This window comes from Sabethes cyaneus, chromosome 3 (assembly GCF_943734655.1).
Source record: "Sabethes cyaneus chromosome 3, idSabCyanKW18_F2, whole genome shotgun sequence".
NCBI classification, from domain to species: Eukaryota; Metazoa; Arthropoda; class Insecta; order Diptera; family Culicidae; genus Sabethes; species Sabethes cyaneus.
Genome location: NC_071355.1, coordinates 115,512,722 through 115,533,975, shown reverse-complemented (window position 1 = coordinate 115,533,975; position 21,254 = coordinate 115,512,722). Strand labels below are relative to the sequence as shown.

At 41.8% G+C, this 21,254-nt stretch overlaps 1 protein-coding gene across 1 annotated transcript in view; it reads left to right on the top strand.

Annotated features, from left to right (window-relative positions):
• LOC128742693 (NADH dehydrogenase [ubiquinone] 1 alpha subcomplex subunit 7-like) overlaps positions 1-20,270 on the top strand; it is a 28,919-nt gene extending 8,649 nt beyond the window's left edge. The window contains exon 4 of the mRNA XM_053839131.1: positions 19,960-20,270. Coding sequence (XP_053695106.1) covers positions 19,960-20,017 — 58 coding nt within the window. The 3' untranslated portion in view covers positions 20,018-20,270. The remainder of the gene's footprint in view (positions 1-19,959) is intronic.
• The last annotated feature ends 984 nt before the right edge of the window (positions 20,271-21,254 follow it).

The window sequence follows — 21,254 nt, the reverse complement described above, 5'->3', positions numbered from 1 at the left end:
CGCTCACTGCCATCATGTTGCTTCTCATGCCCGCGAAACAAGGGCATATGAAGAAAGCATGTTCTGCAGTTTCCTCAACGTCCGCGCATTCGGGACACGTGGGGGACTCCGCATGCCCAAACTTGTGCAGATACTGTCTAAAACAACCATGCCCTGACAGAATTTGTGACAGGTGGAAGTTGACTTCGCCGTTACGCCTGTTGACCCACCCGGATAGTTCCGGGATAAGTCGATGTGTCCACCGGCCTTTTGTGGAATTAGACCATGCCGCTGCCATGTGATCATCGAGATCGATCTTGTGGTACTCCGTATGCCTCTAGTTTCACGTTGGTTGAAGCACTCTACGTCCTCGCTGATGATGATACCAATAGGCATCATACCCGCTAAGACGCAGATTGCGTCATGTGAAACTGTGCGATACGCACTCGCCACTCTTAAGCACATGAGACGATAGGTGCTTTCCAGCTTGGCTAGATAGCTTTTGGTACCTAACGCCGATGACCACACCGGCCTGCCATACCTGGGTATGGTTGGCTAATAGCCTTCGCTTGCTGCCATATACCGCAGAGCTATTAGACATCATACGAGACAATGCCGAAATAGCTGTGGAAGCCTTCTTGCAGGCATAGTCGACGTGGCTCCCGAACTTGAGCTTGTCGTCGACCATGACTCCCAGAATTTTTAAGGACCGCGTTGACGAAATAGTGCAGTCCCCGACGCTGATATTTGCTTGCTGTACCGACTTGCGGTTGTTTACCACGATAACCTCCGTCTTATGATGCGCTAGCTCCAGTTTCCTGGATCGCATCCAATCTTCAACAATGCTCATAGAGTGGGCAGCCGTCAACTCTACCTCTCTGATAGATTCACCATAGACTTCCAAGGTGATGTCATCCGCAAAGCCGACAATCACCACCCCTACCGGGAACTTTAGCTTCAACACCTCGTCATACATGATGTTCCACAACACCGGGCCCAGTATGGAACCTTGCGGAACCCCTGCGGTGATTGGAACGCACTTCTGACCCTCCTCCGTGTTGAAGCATAGCACACGACTCTGGAAATAATTTTCCAGGATTATGTACAGCGACATCGGCACTTGGACGTTCCGAAGCGAGTTGGCTATGGAGTCCCAGCTAGCGCTATTAAACGCATTTCTCACGTCGAGCGTGACAACTGCGCAATAGCGAATATCTGTCCTCTTGCGCTGGATCGCCATCTCAGCTGTCTTAGTGACAGACAAGATGGCATCCACCGTAGATTTGCCTTTTCGGAAGCCGAATTGGTTCTTTGACAGACCGTTTGTACCCTCAGTGTACTGTACGAGTCTGTTAAGGATAACCCTTGCCGGCAGTATCGAGCAGACAGATCGGTCTATATGACGAGGGGCACCCGGAGGTTTTCCAGGCTTCGGCAATAGGACCAGGTTCTGTCGCTTCCATCTGTCCGGGAAGTGGCCAGCTTCCAGGCATCTACTCATTACTGTCCCGAATAATTCGGGAGCCTCCAGAATAGCCACTTTAATGGCCATATTCGGGATTCCGTCAGGTCCCGGTGCCTTGCTCACTTTTAGGGATTTAGCGATCTCAATGAGTTCCTCGTTCGTAACCATTACTTCCTCCCCGACCTCTAAACCGCCGTCGCCCACGTTACTTTGGATGTTCGGCACGGAGGCCTACCATCCTACGCTATGGTCTGAGATACTGGAACGTCGGCCGTGGGACGACTCAGCGGCCTGAGGCCAGGGCCTTGGCTCGTGGCGCGGAAAGAGGCCCTCTATGATCCGCTCCAGCACATCTGGCGATCGCTCTGCGGGCGCCATCACGCCCTTGGTCTTTGCCATTACGACCCTGTAGGCATCACCCCACGGGTTCGCATTGGCACTGGCACACAACCTTTCAAAGCAGGCTTGCTTTCTAGCTATTATCCCACTCTTAAGCGATGCGCGTGCAGCAACTAGTGCTACTCGACATTCTGCTCTGCCCTCGTCCGAACGAGCTCTTTGCATAATTCTCCTTGCACGAAAGCAGGCTCCGCGGAGTTCCGCAATTTCTTCTATCCACCAGTAAACCGGTGACCTACCATACCTAGGTCGGCTTTTCCTAGGCATGGTGGCGTCACACGCTCGCGACAGCACCTCAACCAAATGATCAGCGTTCGGATCGGGCATATCGCGATCACCACACTCTCTTCGGATCGCTTCCACAAATACTTCGGGATCGAAGTATGATGTCTTCCATCCACGGGTGGTTGGAGTGTTGGCTCTACCCGCCGCCTGCCGCCTCGTTATCTGACCAACACCATAGCGGACCGCCTGATGGTCACTGTGAGTGTAGCCATTGTCTACCCTCCAGTCTCCTATCAGACCAGGACTGCCGAATGTCACGTCGATGATAGACTCTGCCATTCCTACTGAAGGTACTAGTGGTGCCGACGTTGGCCAGGTCTACATTGAGCTTTGCCAGAGCCTCAAGCAGAATCCGACCCCTATGGTTCGTGCGACGAGTTTCCCACTCAACCGTCCAAGCGGTAAAGTGGCCGCCACAACCACCGGCCTTAGACCAGTCAGCACAACTGATACTCGGTCTACCATCCGCGTAAACTGCTCGATCGACTAACTCGGCACTACGCCCGTGTTTTAGTCGCCGGCGCGTCTGCCGGGCACTTTGGGCCTCCTGTTATGTGCTTAGCGTCCCGTTGGCCTGTACATATCAGGCACTTGGGCGGCGCAGGACAGTCCTTCGCTATATGGCTCGCACCACCACATCTTCTACACAGGTGGCTTCTGTCAGGCCCCTTACAGCTCCAGGACTTGTGCCCTCGCTTTAAGCACCTGAAGCAAGCGTCCGGCAGCTGGAACACGCTCAGTGGGCATACGGACCATCCCACCTTCAGCTTGGCCGCCTTCAGGGCTGTATTTCCGTCTACCAGTGGAAGTCTTATAGTTGAACCCTGGGTTCCCGCAGGTCTCTTGCGCAGACGAACTGCTTCGGTTGTCACCACCACGTTACATTGCTCCTTGAGAGCTCGTGTCAGTTCGACCGCTTCGGTGATCTCGTCCAGGTTTTTAAGCTGGAGAGTCATCTCAGACGTTAGTGCGCGGATCTGTATGCCATCACGAAGGACCTTTTCTGCCAGCACTTTGTAGGCAGAACCCTTCTCAGTGGCATCCTTTTTGAGCTCAAGGATCATGTCACCGGTGCGGGAGCGGCGGATACTCCGCACATCCGCGCCAAGACCCTTCAGCTGCTCGTCCCCTCTCATGGCCTTCAAAACTTCTGCATAACTCAACCCCTCTGTATTGAGGATAAGGGCATCGCCTTTGCTCCTCTTTTTTCTGACCACTTTCGGTAGAGTTCGATCCTCCTCCTTCTTCTTGGCCTTCTTCTTTTTCACTGTTTCCCACTGATTTCGGGCGCTAACTGCATCTTATTGCCCTCGGTGGGTTCCTCCGTTTGCTTGCGACCCTCAGCGATCAAGCGCTTCTTCGGGCCCGTGGGGGTTTCGTCCCCTGGGGACTGCCTTGCGCGCTTAGTGGATACCTTGTTGTCACTGGACTGCTTCGTAGTCGCAAGGGTCACGGTGTGGTCAGTCGTTGACAGGCAGGCATCCGTTTGTACACACCTCGATACAAATACCTTCTCTACCACTTTTACTCGTGCTTCGAGTTCACTGTGTTCTTTCGTCGCAGCACGCATGGTACCCCGAAGCATGAGCAGACTTTGTTTCAGGTCCTTCGCTAGGGTGCTGCGGCCTGCCACGAACTCGATAATGGCATCGAGCTGATGAGACGCCGCTACCACTCTTGGTAGTATGTCTCTCTTTCCTTCCACTGCTTTTATTAGCGACGGGCCATTCATCGCTGCGTCCGGCGTAGATGCAGTTGGAGCGACAAGTGTGCCGCTTCCCTTTCCGCTTACGCTGGCGCTTCTACTCGTATCCATCGGCGGAGATCGCTGGATACCACCTCTTGCGAACGGATTATCTAATCCGCCCGCGCTCACTGAAGTTACGTTTTTTATTTTGATTATTCATATAGAATCTCACGAGTTGAGGGGAAAGAAGAGTCCGCCGCATCAGAGCCCCTCATGATGCGGTAAGGGCTGATTACTGTGGAGGGCGCTCCGGTACTCCACTGCATGTGGCATGTGAAAGTTTTCGAGGGCAAGAATATTTTCTATGGTGAATTAGGACCCCTCCCCACTTTAAGAGGGGGGGCTCCTATACAAACGAAAAACAAATTTCCTCATAACTCGAGAACTAATCAAGCAAATGGAACCAAATTCGGCTTGTGGGTGTTTTTGGAGACAAACATTTTCTATGATGAATTGGGACCCCTCTCCACTTTAGGAGGGGGGGATCCTATATAAATGAAATACAAATTTCCTCATAACTCGAGAACTAATCAAGCAAATGGAATCATATTTGGTATGTGGCTTTTTTGCGGAGGCAACCAGTTTTTCTATGATAAATTAGGACCCGTTACCTTTTTAGGAGGGGAGGGGGGCTCCCATACAAACGAAATACAAATTTCCTCATAACTCTAGAACTAATCAAGCAAATGGAACCAAATTTAGCATGTAGGTGTGACTCTTCCATAAAACATTAGTCAATAACAAGACCACAAAAACTATCTATAGTAACACTAGATCATTCAGGACGAGACGGCCGCGAGTGTTGCCAGTGACCCGCTGTCGGAAGCGCCACCCACTTTGGGAAGGCAACTCCCCGCAGAAATCACTACTGTCAAGGTTTATTTGTTTTCCTAGGTCTACCTGGGTTTCCTGGAACGAGTGACAGCGAGTAAGGAGAGGATCGCGAAATGGTACTTTCCACAAAAAAGTTTTCCGTGAAATGGTACATTCCGCTTAAGGTTTTTCGCAAAATGATATTCGGCGAAATGTTGTACAACCATGGCGAATATTACTATCCGCTTTCTGGCTATGCAATGAGGGGACAGCAGTGAATTTGCATGTAGAGTTCTTTGGGGCCAGGAAAGGTTTTAGTGACGGTTAGAGACCCCTCTTCCCACTAAGAGGGGGGGCTCCCATACAAATGAAACACATATTTCCGCATAACTCGAGAACTAATCAAGCAAATGGAACAAAATTTGGCATGTGAAAGTTTTCGAGGGCAAGAATATTTTCTATGGTGAATAAGGACCCCTCCCCACTTTAAGAGGGGGGGCTCCTATACAAACGAAATAAAATTTCCTCATAACTCGAGAACTAATCAAGCAAATGGAACAAAATTTGGCACGTGGGTGTTTTTGGAGACAAAATTTTTTTCTATGATGAATTGGGACCCCTCCCCACTTTAGGAAGGGGGGCTCCTATACAATTGAAATGCAAATTTCCTCATAACTCGAGAACTAATCAAGCAAATAGAACCAAGTTTGGCATGCGGAGGTTTCTGGAGGCAAAAATATTTTCTATGGTGAATTAATCAAGCAAATGGAACCAAATTTGGCATGTGAAAGTTTTCTAGAGCATGAATATTTTCTATGGTGAATTAGAACCCCTCTCCACTATAAGAGGGGAGGCTCCTATACAAACGAAATACAAATTTCCTCATAACTCGAGAACTAATCAAGCAACTGGAACCAAATTTGACACGTGGGTGTTTTTGGAGACAAAATTTTCTTCTATGATGAATTGGGACCCCTCCCCACTTTAGGAGGGGGGGCTCCTATACAAATGAAAACCAAATTTCCTCATAACTCGAGAACTAATCAAGCAAATGGAACCAAATTTGACATGTAAGTGGTTTTGAACGCAAGATTTTTTTCTATGGTGAACTGAGACCCCTCTCTTCTTTAAAAAGCGAGTTATGGCCCATCTCCCCTTTAAGAGGGTGGGCTGCCATACAAATGAAATGCAAATTTCCTCTTATCTCGAGAACCAATCAATCAAATGGAACCAAATTTGGCATGTGGGAGTTTTACATGGCAGAAATTTTTTCTATGGTGAATTACGACCCCTTCCCCTTTTAAGAGGGGAGCTCCCATACAAATGAAATTCAAATTTGCTTATAACTTGAGAACTAATCAAGCAAATGGAACCAAACTTGGCATGTGGGAGATTTTGGAGTCTTGAATTTATTTTACGATAGTTAGAGACCTCTCACCCCTGTGGTAGGGGGATATGGACTCTCATACAAATAAAACAGAAATTTTTGCGAAACTCAAAAACTAATCGAACTCGAGAAATTCGAGACTCTTCCATAAAACATTAGTCAATACAAGACCACAAAAACTATCTATAGTAACACTAGATCATTCAGGACGAGACAGTCGCGAGTGTTGCCGGTGACCCGCCGTCGGAAGTGCCGCCCACTGGGGGGCTTGCAAAACTCGAGATTGTGACAAAGATCATCCGAGATTCATGATTTATGTACAACACAGGTTAATTTGTGGCAATACGAAGTTTGTCGGGTCAGCTAGTCTATACCTATAAAATAGATTTAAACTCAGACTAGCCGAATTGTTGCTGGTCCATAATTCCAAATGAAGTGCCGCTGCTTATTTTAAAATTAATAAACTATAAAGTATTTTATCCATTATATTGTCAATTGCAAGGAAAATTGTCCAATCAATAAGTGCGCAATCGCTCATAAAAGTGCTATTTTAGCTTAAATCGTTTCGGTCTCTTCGGCGCACTTATTGCTTGGAAGATAACGGAAGATAACGTTTGGTTTTGAAGTAGGACTACTTCTTTGATTTCTACATTGGGGTGCACTTTAGAAAAACGAAAAGGGAACATGTAACGAAAAGTGGTTATAGTTTGCACGCTTATAACTCAGTCATCCTTCAATAGATTCTAAAGATATTGGTATGAATCGATTGGAAATTTTTCAAAAAATCCATTACAACACAGTAGATTACATCTTTCCCTAACAGACGTTTAATTATTGAGAAAATATGAGTCGAATATTTGATATTTCACTATTTGCATTTTTTTGCCTTCCACGTCAGTGCTTCCCTAGCACGGATGATAGAAATATATACGAGATGAGCTTTGGGTTAATCTTCCTTATGATTGTATTTAATTCCTATACAATCCGCTCGAAAATTATTGAGCTACAGCTGTTGCTGCTTCTCCGGATAAGGCAACGAAGACTTCTAAATTCACCAAACGAGACGCCAACAAACCGAAGAATACATCGACTCATCCGCCAGCGAACGATATGATTTTGGCTGCTATGCCTTTTACTGCGCATCGTCAGATCGTCACGTCATTCGGTCAGCCGCTTTCGTTGGCGTTGGCGACACATCACACATTGGCTAGCAGCTAGCTTGGGACAGCCAGTTTTCAAGTCACATCCGTGGCATAATTTTAAAGGTTGTATTTGAAACATTGTTTACCTTTGCCTCGGTGCGTGTCATCAGTCGCTCACTGGCTTTCGTTGGAGACACATCGGCAAGCAGCTCGCTTGCGACTCATAACATCAAAAAAATAAAAGTCTATCTTGATTACAGATCCTACCAGTAGCGTTTGTCCGATAAACAGTATTCCCACCATTAATCCACACACCAATAACCTATCTGATGGACGAAAGTAGACAATGGACACCACGAGTCAGTCAGAAATTTGAGAATTCGAGATTAACAAACAAACCTTTTCAGGTCCACCATTTAAATGAGCAGAAGAGTTTAAATTATGAATTTCTCACATGTACGAACCAAGGTTGCCACATGCACAGATTATTCTGTGTTTAACAGATATTTGAAAGAAATCGCGTGTACAGAAACTGTATGCATAGAATACAGATTTTCGCCAAATTAAACAGATTAAACAGATTTTTGAGCTTTTACATGAGAGTGAAAGAGACGGAAATAGTCAATGACTCTCTAACTCTTTCACTACAACAACGCAACAGCTAGCTTGCGACTCATAACATCATAAACATAAAAGTCTATCTTGATTACAGATCCTACCAGTAGCGTTTGTCCGATAAACAGTATTCCCACCATTAATCCACACACCAATAACCTATCTGATGGACGAAAGTAGACAATGGACACCACGAGTCAGAAATTTGAGAATTCGAGATTAACAAACGGACTTTTTCAGGTCCACCATTTAAATTAGCTGAAGAGTTGAAATTATGAATTTCTCACATGTAAGAACACAATCCTTTACCTTTCGTTACTCGCGCCAACTCCGATTTATAGGCATGCTAAAACGCAATAGAATTCACTCGAATACTAATGCCACTTGCTGAAAAACTTATGGAACTTTTTCCACCATTTGAAAGATCTTTGTCTGCGGATCAACTTTACTGAAAACAGTAATTTTATTTATTACTGGATTCCCGAGATAAAGTCAACGGTTCACAGGCGTTGTACAAAATACAACAGCGCGAGTAAACCTTCCGTTGCTGCGCAACTGGGGAATCTATTATATGAAATTCGTACAAAAATCACTGGCTTTGGCATTGGGAGACGAATCGCTCTACATTCGTAGTCCTACTTTTCAAGCCTGCACCCGTGCCACTAGGTATGGGTTCTTGTACTTTTTTGTAAGAAAAAAAGAAGGAAGTATTTTTGCTTTTGTTTTCCCACAAGTTTTGACAATTCGGCATGGGTTTTCGTGTAAGTGCGAACATATGCTTGAAAATTTTATTCACTTTTGTAGTCACGAATTCGCGTTGAAGGCAGTAAAAGAGATTTCGTGGCTGCTTGCACTTACAGGAAACCTCGTAACGAACTGTCAACGTGTGGGTAACGACAAAATCAAAAATACTTCCCTCTTTTTTTATCACGCAAAAACCTGAACAATATCAGCGCAACCGTCAACGCGAATCATCGATGTTTAGCTTTTTCGCGAGAAAAAAAAACAGAAGGAAATATTTTACTTTTGACATCACGCACGCATTGCCAATCCACAATGAGATTCCGTGTGAGTGCGAAAAGAATTGAACATCCTTTTTTAGTTTCGCGGAAGAGCCTATACTCGCACTTGCACGAAATCTCAAACGGGCAGATTAACAAAAGGAAAAAATATTTCCTTCCTTTTTTGTGATGAACAAACCTCAAAATATCAGCAACGCTATGCAGAACTGCCAGATATTTTTTAAAAGAATTATTCTTTATCGAATTTTAACGCCGAATCACGGAAACAACGATTTTGTGCATTCTGTTTCATCTATTTGGAATTATATTGATTTATAATGTAAAACAATCTTTTAACCATGCCGTATTTGCTCGTATTTATAATATACTAGCTGACCCGACAAACTTCGTATTGCCACAAATTAACCTGTGTTGTACATAAATCATGAATCTCGGATGATCTTTGTCACTTCTCGAGTTTTGCAAGCCCCCCAGTGGGTGGCGCTTCCGACGGCGGGTCACCGGCAACACTCGCGACCGGGTCGTCCTGAATGATCTAGTGTTACTATAGATAGTTTTTGTGGTCTGGTTATTGATTAATGTTTTATGGAAGAGTCTCGAATTTCTCGAGTTGGATTAGTTTTTGAGTTTCGCAAAAATTTCTGTTTTATTTGTATGAGAGTCCATATCCCCCTACCACAGGGGTGAGAGGTCTCTAACTATCATAAAATAAATTCAAGACTCAAAAATCTCCTACATGCTAAATTTGGTTCCATTTGCTTGATTAGTACTCAAATTATAAGGAAATTTGTATTTCATTTGTATGGGAGCCCACCCTCTTAAAAGGGAAAGGGGTCGTAATACACCACAGAAAAAAAATTCTGCCATCTAAAACTCTCACATGCCAAATTTGGTTCCATATGCTTGATTAGTTCTAAAGTTATGAGCAAATTTGTATTTCGTTTGAATGGGAGCCCCCCCCCCCCTCCTAAAAAGGTAAGAAGTCCTAATTCATCATGGGAAAAATGGTTGCCTCCAAAAACACCCACATGCCAAATGTGGTTCCATTTGCTTGATTAGTTCTCGAATTATGAGGAAATTTGTATTTCATTTGTGTAGAAGCCCCCCCTCTTGAAGTGTGGAAGGATCCTAATTCACCGTAGAAAATATTTTTGCCTCCAAAAACCTCCACATGCCGAATTTGGTTCTATTTGCTTGATTAGTTCTCGAGTTATGGGGAAATTTGTATTTCATTTGTATTGGAGCCCCCCCTCCTAATGTGGGAAGAGGTCCTAATTCATCACAGAAAAATTCTTGCCTCCAAAAACACCTACACGCCAAATTTGGTTCCATTTGCTGGATTAGTTCTCGAGTTATGAGCAAATTTGTATTTCGTTTGTATAGGACCCCCCTCCTAAAGTGGAGAGGGGTCCCAATTCATCATTGAAAAAAAAATTGTCTCCAAAAACACACACATGCCAAATTTGGTTCAATTCGCTTGATTAGTTCTCGAGTTATGAGGAAATTTGTATTTCATTTGTACAGGAGCCCCTCCTCTTAAAGTGGGGAGGGGTCCTAATTCACCATAGAAAATTTTCTTGCTCTCGAAAACCTTCACATGCCAAATTTGGTTGCATTTGCTTGATTAGTTCTCGAGTTATGAGGAAATTTGTATGGAAGTCCCCCTTCTTAAAGGGGAGAGGAGTTATAATCTATACCTATAAAGAAGGATTTCTGTCTGTCTGTCTGTCTGTCTGTCCTGTGTTCCTTATAGATTCAAAAACTACTGAACCAATCGGCGTGAAAATTTGTATTTAGAGGTTTTTGGGGCCAGGAAAGGTTTTAGTAATGGTTAGAGACCCCTCCCCCCACTAAGAGGGGGGGCTCCCATACAAATGAAACACAAATTTCTGCATAACTCGAGAACTAATCAAGCAAATAGAACCAAATTTGGCATGTGGGTGTTTTCGGTGACAAGAATTTATTCTAGGGTAATTTGAGACCCCTCCCCTCTTTATAAGGGGAATTATAACTCCTCTCCCCTTTAAGAGGGGGGGTTTCCATACAAATTTCCTCATAACTCGAGAACTAATCAAGTAAATGGAACCAAATTTGGCATGTGAAGGTTTTCGAGGGCAAGAAAATTTTCTATGTTGAATTAGGACCCCTCCTCACTTTAAGAGGGGGGGCTCCTGTACAAATGAAATACCAATTTCCTCATAACTCGAGAACTAATCAAGCAAATGGAACCAAATTTGGCATGTGTGTTTTTGAAGACAAAATTTTTTTCTATGATGAATTGGGACCCCTCCCCACTTTAAGAGGGGGGGGCTCCAATACAAACGAAATACAAATTTCCTTATAACTCGAGAGCTAATCCAGCAAATGGAACCAAATTTGGCATGTAGGTGTTTTTGGAGGCAAGAATGTTTTCTATGATGAATAAGAACCTCTCCCCACTTTAGGAGGGGGGGCTCCTATACAAATGAAATACAAATTTCCTCATAACTCGAGAACTAATCAAGCAAATAGAATGAAATTTGGCATGTGGGTGTTTTCGGTGACAAGAATTTATTCTATGGTAAATTGAGACCCCTCCCTCTTTATAAGGGGAATTGTAACTCCTCTCCCCTTTAAGAGGGGGGGCTTCCATACAAATTTCCTCATAACTCGAGAACTAATCAAGCAAATGGAACCAACTTTGGCATGTGAAGGTTTTCGAGGGCAAGAAAATTTTCTACGGTGATTAAGGATCCCTCCCCACTCTAAGAGGGGGGGCTCCTGTACAAATGAAATACAAATTTCCTCCTAACTCGAGAACTAATCAAGCAAATAGAACAACATTTGGCATGTGGGTGCTTTTTTTGGTGACAAGAATTTATTCTATGGTGAATTGAGACCCCTCCCCTCTTTATAAGAGGAATTATAACTCCTCTCCCCTTTAAGAGGGGGGACTTCCATACAAATTTCATCATAACTCGAGAACTAATCAAGCAAATGCAACCAAATTTGGCATGTGAAGGTTTTCGAGAGCAAGAAAATTTTCTATGGTGAATTAGGACCCCTCCCCACTTTAAGAGGAGGGGCTCCTGTACAAATGAAATACAAATTTCCTCATAACTCGAGAACTAATCAAGCGAATTGAACCAAATTTGGCATGTGTGTGTTTTTGGAGACAATTTTTTTTTCAATGATGAATTGGGACCCCTCTCCACTTTAGGAGGGGGGGACCTATACAAACGAAATACAAATTTGCTCATAACTCGAGAACTAATCCAGCAAATGGAACCAAATTTGGCGTGTAGGTGTTTTTGGAGGCAAGAATTTTTTCTGTGATGAATTAGGACCTCTTCCCACATTAGGAGGGGGGGCTCCAATACAAATGAAATACAAATTTCCCCATAACTCGAGAACTAATCAAGCAAATAGAACCAAATTCGGCATGTGGAGGTTTTTGGAGGCAAAAATATTTTCTACGGTGAATTAGGATCCTTCCACACTTCAAGAGGGGGAGCTTCTACACAAATGAAATACAAATTTCCTCATAATTCGAGAACTAATCAAGCAAATGGAACCATATTTGGCATGTGGGTGTTTTTGGAGGCAACCATTTTTCCCATGATGAATTAGGACTTCTTACCTTTTTAGGAGGGGGGGGGCTCCCATTCAAACGAAATACAAATTTGCTCATAACTTTAGAACTAATCAAGCAAATGGAACCAAATTTGGCATGTGAGAGTTTTAGATGGCAGAATTTTTTTTCTGTGGTGTATTACGACCCCTTTCCCTTTTAAGAGGGTGGGCTCCCATACAAATGAAATACAAATTTCCTTATAATTTGAGTACTAATCAAGCAAATGGAACCAAATTTAGCATGTAGGAGATTTTTGAGTCTTGAATTTATTTTATGATAGTTAGAGACCTCTCACCCCTGTGGTAGGGGGATATGGACTCTCATACAAATAAAACAGAAATTTTTGCGAAACTCAAAAACTGATCCAACTCGAGAAATTCGAGACTCTTCCATAAAACATTAATCAATAACCAGACCACAAAAACTATCTATAGTAACACTAGATCATTCAGGACGACCCGGTCGCGAGTGTTGCCGGTGACCCGCCGTCGGAAGCGCCACCCACTGGGGGGCTTGCAAAACTCGAGAAGTGACAAAGATCATCCGAGATTCATGATTTATGTACAACACAGGTTAATTTGTGGCAATACGAAGTTTGTCGGGTCAGCTAGTTCCTCTTATAAAGAGGGGAGGGGTCTCAATTCACCATAGAATAAATTCTTGTCACCAAAAAAACACCCACATGCCAAATGTTGTTCTATTTGCTTGATTAGTTCTCGAGTTAGGAGGAAATTTGTATTTCATTTGTACAGGAGCCCCCCCTCTTAGAGTGGGGAGGGGTCCTAATTCACCGTAGAAAATTTTCTTGCCCTCGAAAACCTTCACATGCCAAAGTTGGTTCCATTTGCTTGATTAGTTCTCGAGTAATGAGGAAATTTGTATGGAAGCCCCCCCTCTTAAAGGGGAGAGGAGTTACAATTCCCCTTATAAAGAGGGAGGGGTCTCAATTTACCATAGAATAAATTCTTGTCACCGAAAACACCCACATGCCAAATTTGGTTCTATTTGCTTGATTAGTTCTCGAGTTATGAGGAAATTTGTATTTCATTTGTATAGGAGCCCCTCCTCCTAAAGTGGGGAGAGGTTCTTATTCATCATAGAAAACATTCTTGCCTCCAAAAACACCTACATGCCAAATTTGGTTCCATTTGCTGGATTAGCTCTCGAGTTATAAGAAAATTTGTATTTCGTTTGTATAGGAGCCCCCCCCCCTCTTAAAGTGGGGAGGGGTCCCAATTCATCATAGAAAAAAATTTTGTCTTCAAAAACACACACATGCCAAATTTGGTTCCATTTGCTTGATTAGTTCTCGAGTTATGAGGAAATTGGTATTTCATTTGTACAGGAGCCCCCCCTCTTAAAGTGAGGAGGGGTCCTAATTCAACATAGAAACTTTTCTTGCCCTCGAACACCTTCACATGCCAAATTTGGTTCCATTTGCTTGATTAGTTCTCGAGTTATGAGGAAATTTGTATGGAAACCCCTCCTCTTAAAGTGGAGAGGAGTTATAATTCCCCTTATAAAGAGGGGAGGGGTCTCAAATTACCCTAGACTAAATTCTTGTCACCGAAAACACCCACATGCCAAATTTGGTTCTATTTGCTTGATTAGTTCTCGAGTTATGCAGAAATTTGTGTTTCATTTGTATGGGAGCCCCCCCTCTTAGTGGGGGGAGGGGTCTCTAACCATTACTAAAACCTTTCCTGGCCCCAAAAACCTCTACATGCAAATTTTCACGCCGATTGGTTCAGTAGTTTTTGATTCTATAAGGAACACAGGACAGACAGACAGACAGACAGAAATCCTTCTTTATAGGTATAGATGTGTACAATATGTGGTAAGTAGACTGACTACCTAAGGAACAATTGTTGCTTATTAAACGTTTAACCGGCAGCTTTAATTTTTTTTTTACTTTAAATAACCGTCCACTATCCCCCACACCAAAGAGCTCAAATGAGCTCCCTGGTAATGGACGCAACTATCTTAACTCAAACTGCGCAGCAAACAAAATAAAAAAAACAAACTTAATAAACTAACATTAATGAGTTGAGAAACAAAAGCAAAGAAAGGGTGTGATGTCCCAGTGGAAACAAATTTCCTTTTAAGGGACTCACTGAATTACAAAACGTACATATATTTAAAAAACAATAATAATAATTGTAATAATAAATTATTTATTTATCTAGTAAGGGTGAAATTTAGTTGTTTCTGGTAGATTGTACTTTACTCAACCAAGAATGTCGGCTAGATTACCTTTTAAAAATATTTTAAGCTTATATTTGAATATACCGCGATTGCTAATTTGTTTCAGTTCAATGGGTAATGCGTTATACTTTTTTGGACCAACAATTGAAATTCTCTTTTGACCAAGCGTGGTGTAAGCTCTCGATAACCGTAAATTGTCTGCATTTCTAGTCGGATACCTATGATCAATAGAAGGCAGTTGAACGGAATGATGGAAGCAACTATTTTGCAGCGTGTCGTGAACAAAAATTATTGATTGAAAGTCACAATGGCCATTAATTGGAAGAATGTTGTGAGAGTTATCGGAATAAAGTTGCAAGGTAGGAAACAATACTGGTTTATTGAAAATAACTTTCAAGCATCTGTTTTGAAGAGTTTGGAGTTTTCTTAGGGAAGATTTACAAGCCCAACCCCAGGCTATAGCAAGATAATTTAGGCACGAATGAATGTGAGCAAAATAAAATTTTAAAAGAATACTGCGTGAAACGAAATACCGTACTCTACGCATTAAACCGAATAGGGATGAGACTTTTTTTTCAACATATTTAATATGGTCAAACCAACAAAGTGTTGAGTCCAAAACCAAACCTAAGTATTTAACTGATTTGACTTCGATCACACATGAATTTAGTAAAACACTGCCATGCTGTGAAACAGACTTTCTCGAAGAATGAAAAAACATGCATTTAATTTTAGAGGCGTTCAAGGAAAGAAGGTTTGCTGCAAAGTATTTTGATAGAGTTTTCAAATCATTATTCATATTACGGACTATAAGCTCAACACCAGTTTGTGGGTAGAAAAGAGCAGTATCATCTGCAAATAAGCGTGGAATACCATTCAACTGGAGTCTGTGCAAATCATTAATATACAGGAGGAACAACAACGGGCCTATGTTACTCCCTTGAGGTACACCCACACCAATCGGTCGCAACAGACTTTTAGACGTTCCTATCGATACCGACTGCTTTCTTCCTGACAAATAGCTTCGTATCAAATCATTTGCAACACCTCTAATTCCATAGCCGTCAAGTTTCTGCAGAAGAATAGAGTGGTTTAAGGTGTCGAATGCTTTGCGTAAATCTAAAAATAGCGCTCCGACTACTTGCTTAGAATCTATCCCATTTATAACACTATCCAACAATTCAGCGATTGCCGTTGATGTACTACTTCCTTGCCGAAAACCGTATTGTAAGCTATACAGTACTTGGTGTTTATCAAGAAAAGGTATAATTCTGTTGATAAGTAGTTTTTCTAAAATTTTATTAAAGACTGACAACGTCGATATTGGAAGATAATTGTTTGGATCACAAGCGTCCCCTGATTTGAAAATAGGAACAACCCTAGCAATTTTCAAACAATCTGGATAATAGCCTATTTCCAACATTTTATTGAACACTTCCGACAGAATCCGAGAAAAAGCAGCAGAGTTATTTTTTACAATGCCAGCTGAAAATTGCAAAGAAAATTGTACCATCCAAAGCGCGATATCGCTCATAAAAGTGCTATTTTGCATTAAATCGTTTCGGTATCTTCGGCGCACTTTTTCGTTATCTTCCAAGCAATAAGTTGCAATTGACAATATTATTTCTGACCATCAGTTGTCGTATTTATAAATATATCAGACTTTGATGAAAGATGAATAGGTCGGCTCAAAATTCACCCAATCCACCATTATACTATTTTCACTCACTCGGATTCGAACTGGCATCATGCTGATCGGAAGCCGTCGTCGAACGCATCTGAGCTAATCTGAAATATGACAGGCGCCGAGTTTTTAGTCTATGCAGATTTAAAAATTTAGGTTTATCAAGTGTAGAACAAAACTCGCCTCAAAAAACATTTGAGTGCTTCTTACATCATTTATTACATGATTGATAAATTGGTTGCCTTCAAGCAGCTGTTATTCCACATCTGCTCTTAGCGGTGTTGGTAATATGTTTGAACAATGTTTAGTCGGCTTTTATTCCACTCTTATTCCACAGCAATGCTATTGATACGTTTGAACAACATTTATTCGACGTGCGTTTCCTTGGTTGCCTTTAAACGGCTCTTATTTCACACATGCACTCAGTAATGCTGTTGATACGTTTTCGCAGCGTTCATTTTCCTCTTATTCCACACTTGTTTAGCAATGTTATTTGAGTATGATATGACTTACGGAACAGTCAGTGGAGAGAGTGGAAATTTGTCAGCAGAACATCGACTCTAGTTAGCGAGAACAAATTGTTACTCTATGCAGGCTACGATAGAAATGCTCGGCTGAACGGTATGTGGACAATTCGACTGAATTTTAATTCTAATAATATTATTGAATTTAATTTTTGACTGATCTGCTTCCATGGAAACGGAGGAATAAAAGTGTGCAGCCGAGATGGTAACACAATAGTATATCTTGATTGATGTTTGTACCTGTATGTTTACGTGTTTTATACATCCAAAATGTACGCTGCAAGATGAATTTGGAAAGTTTTTGCAAAATAGCCAGTTCTGCGTGCAGTTCGATACAGTTTAAGGTCGGTAGTGATGAGGTAGAGGTGCCCGCTCATTTTGCCGTGATTGTTGCAAAGTCACGGTCTTTGAGGTCAAATACCATGTACGTGTTTCGCCGTGAAATTAAAAAAAAACTCCAGATTATTTATGTTGATTATATGAAACGTTTCGAAACAACAGAGGTTCCATTCGCCGAGCTATCGATCGTGAAATTTCAGTTGTCTAGTGCACTAGCTGACTAGCAGAAACATTTTAGGTGGCCCTAAAAGGACTGTAACTTGCTAATTCATTATCTAGTTTTGATGCAAACTTAAAATCAATCGGAAAAATAATGTTGTTTAGGCATTTCTGTGTCGTGATGTGAAATAAAGTGGATCTAAAAATAATTTCATAAAGTGTTATTTAAGATATTGGTAGTATTGGTTGCCTTCAAGCGGCTCTTATCCCACACCTGCTCTTATCGTTGCTGCTGATACGTTTGTACGACGATTATTCGAGTCTTATTCCACACTTCCTCTTAGCAACGTTTGCGCAACATTCATTCCACTCTTTCAGCACACTTGCTCTCAGCAATGCTGCTGATACGTTTCCGCAACGCTCATTCCACATTTATTCCACACTTTCTCGTAGCAACGCTGCTGATACGTTTGCGCAACATTTATTCCACTATTATTCTACTCTTAGCCAACACTTGCTCTCAGCAATGCTGCTGACACGTTTGCATAACATCTATTCGACATGCATTTTCTTGGTAGACTTTAAGCACAGACAAACAGACATAACTCTTAGAAGAAAAATCAGCAAAAATTATCGTACCTCACATTTATCCTGAACACTAGCAACATCGATGATCGACATTCCCAAATATAAAATAGCAACAGGAGTATTTCTCGAACTAGCAAGTATTTTTTATGGGGCATTCCCCTTCTTTCGTTAAAACGCGCCACTTCGACCAAAATGGAGACATTCCCAACTAAGCCCAAATTTGAAATGACGGTTTAATCGGTGCGAAGAATAGAAAACGAGTGTTATGTCTGTTTGTCTGTGCTTTTAAGCGACCGGTGTTTCACACCTGCTCTTGGCTGTGCTGCTGATACGTTTGCACAACGTTTATTCGACTCTCATTCCGCACTTACATAACAACGTATAGATGTTGATTAGAAGCTAGAAAAAATATTGGATATGACGTTTAAACAACAGGCAATTCAGCAAATTCGCTAATTCAGCACCGAATGCTACCACACAACTATTATTCAATACCTGCTTGTTTAAGTACTGCCGTTTTGTTCCTTGGGTATATACAGAGTGGCGACATATCATCCCAAAAGAATGCAATGCTCTAGCAATGCTTATTTTCTTCCTCTTTCCTGCATACGCGTTGGATTGGTCGTCTGCTCGATTGGAATGACACTGACAGATAATTATCATTCCATTGTTGCCACTCTATATATAGTCACTCTAATGGTAAGCTAAATAAAGCGGGATATCTGACAGCTCTGCCCAACATCAGCTGCAGGAATCGCATGCGGGCGCTTCAATCACTTAAAGGCCCAGACACAATGCATACGGATTTTACTACGTTGCGGAAATTTGACAGAAAACCCATGGAAAAACTGCCAAATTGCCGCAACGTAGCAAAATCCGTATGCATTGTGTTTGGGGCTTAAGAGAATGCAAGTGGCAATAAGTAGTTAGATGTCGCTAGAGTCATTAAAAGATGTGGCTTTTCGGTCTCGGGTTTCTTACGAAAACTTTATTTTACGTTTTCGGCTGACGTTTCGAAGGTCTATGCCTTCATCCTCGGAGCAACTATTGTTATAAAACATTACAACTATTTAAACAATCTTCGTCATTACACATACAATTACTTACAACGTTAACAAATGTTTTCTTAGTCAAGTGTTTGCATTTAAACGTGAGCATGTTGATTTTGTTTAACCCTCTATACTGAAAGCATAACAAAATGAACGGAAACGGACTTTTTACAACTAACTATTGTATTAGATAATTTAAAATTCTAGAGTCATTTTACATACGGTTTACGAAGCCTTTTGTTCTGGCTTGGATGTCTGTTATCTGTGGTTAAATTATGAAAAGTCGTACCATATATACAAATTAGTAATAATTTGTACAGTGATAGATTACAATAGAGCTTTCTGACAGCTCAAGCGCTCACACTAGCGAACATGAAATACGCGTGTATATACATGATGTTTACCTCATTTTGGGGAACAGCTGATGCTGGAGGAACAAATCGACAAAAAGCGATTACTAGTTGTGTTTCTCCGTTTGCCACACTGCAGAGCCCATATTTCGGTCAAATTTCCATCCTGTTCCAAATTCAAGCACATATTTTGAAAATATGCTGGTATTTAAGCCAGCGGAAGACAAAATTCATTCTGTACCTTGGTGACAAAGGAATGCATCTCTTTTGTTTACTGTTGTTGTTTGCCATTTGCCTCATTTTCAAGCACCAATACACACATAACTGGAAAGCTCTTACAAGTTGTTGCGTTATGTTCAAAAATAAACAATGACTGTTAATTTTGCGTGAGACAAAAAGAGAAGGAAGTATTTTTGCTTTTGCCAACACTCACGCGTTGACTGGTCGGCATGACATTTTTAGTAAGTGCGAGCAGCCTACGAAATCTCTTTTATCGCCAATACACAACCTCAATTGTTTTGTATAAAATAAAAAAAGATGATGATAATTTTGTTTCTAATTGTATGTATTTATCAATGTTTATTTTAATTCCAGTAACAAAATCATGAAGCTGCCGAAACCTGGAAAACCCTATGGTTGGGATCAGCATTAGTATCGCTTCACTCCTGGAAGAGCAGCATATACAGCCTGAATTCGTTAATTAAGTTACAACTGCACTCTAATTAGCTAATCGCTAATTGGGCTGACTGACAGATGATAGAAATGTCTAAACTTCGTCTTCGGCAGAATTTTGACATACAAGTGTTTTTTAGTTGGAGCATGGTCTAACTAGCGAACACCCAACCAACGAATCATTGCTGTATATTCATGCGTTGCGTAGTCATATTTATATAAATCATTTGAAAATAGTAGCACATGTTTTTGATGAATATCCGAATAGAACTTTCTGATAGCTCAAGTATTTACACTAGCGACCAATCTGCAAAGTATTTCGGAAGCCCCTGATCCGCCCGACACAGTCGAGCCTCACTGGTCGGAACTGAAGAAGGGGTCTTCCCACCCTCGTACTCAGTAGGGATGGGAATCGAAAACCAAAGTATCGATATCAGGTATCGCAATATATCGGACCGATCCGATACTGAGTAATGAGTATATCGAAACCAAAATATCGATACTTCGATATTCACCGATATCGAAACCCGAAATATCCAGAAAGTTTTCAGATACGATCCGTCACGGGCTTGCGCTGCGGCCACCTGCCTCGTTTATGTCGCCGGCATCTCCGCACCTCCAAGATACCGTATACGTTCCACCTCGACAATATTCGCTGCAGATTTACTTCAGGCGGGCGCTTTTTAACTAAAAACACCAGGACTAGAACTGATCAGTATCAAAAAATTTTTCAATAGATTGGTCTAAAATGCAACAAAATATCCGGGCAAGATTTTGTTTTGAAAACCCCGCTGATTTGCTGCATAGTTTGTTATATTCCAACAGAAGTAGCTTCATAAATGCTTACATTAACTCCTATAATCAGAAAAGGAATAGGAATTTATCGGTGGTGTTGAATTTGTCATACTTTTAGCACCAGTTTTCAATGCACCCGGTTAACAGATTTCCGAGTTAACTGATATCGGCCAACGCGCTGGCAAGACTGTCATCTGCAAATAATTTGAGTGAAACCGAAATGTTTGGTACTGGGGTCCAAGTTGAAAGCTCTCCTTTCAGCTAATTTCGGTAAAGCCCTATAAGTCCGGAAACATATTATAAACTAATGTTAAGTAATAAAAATGTTAATGTTAAGTAATAAAATGTTTCGCATTTTTAGGCAGAGAATATATTGTCAATTGCAAGGAAATATGTACCATCCAAAGTGCGATATCGCTCAT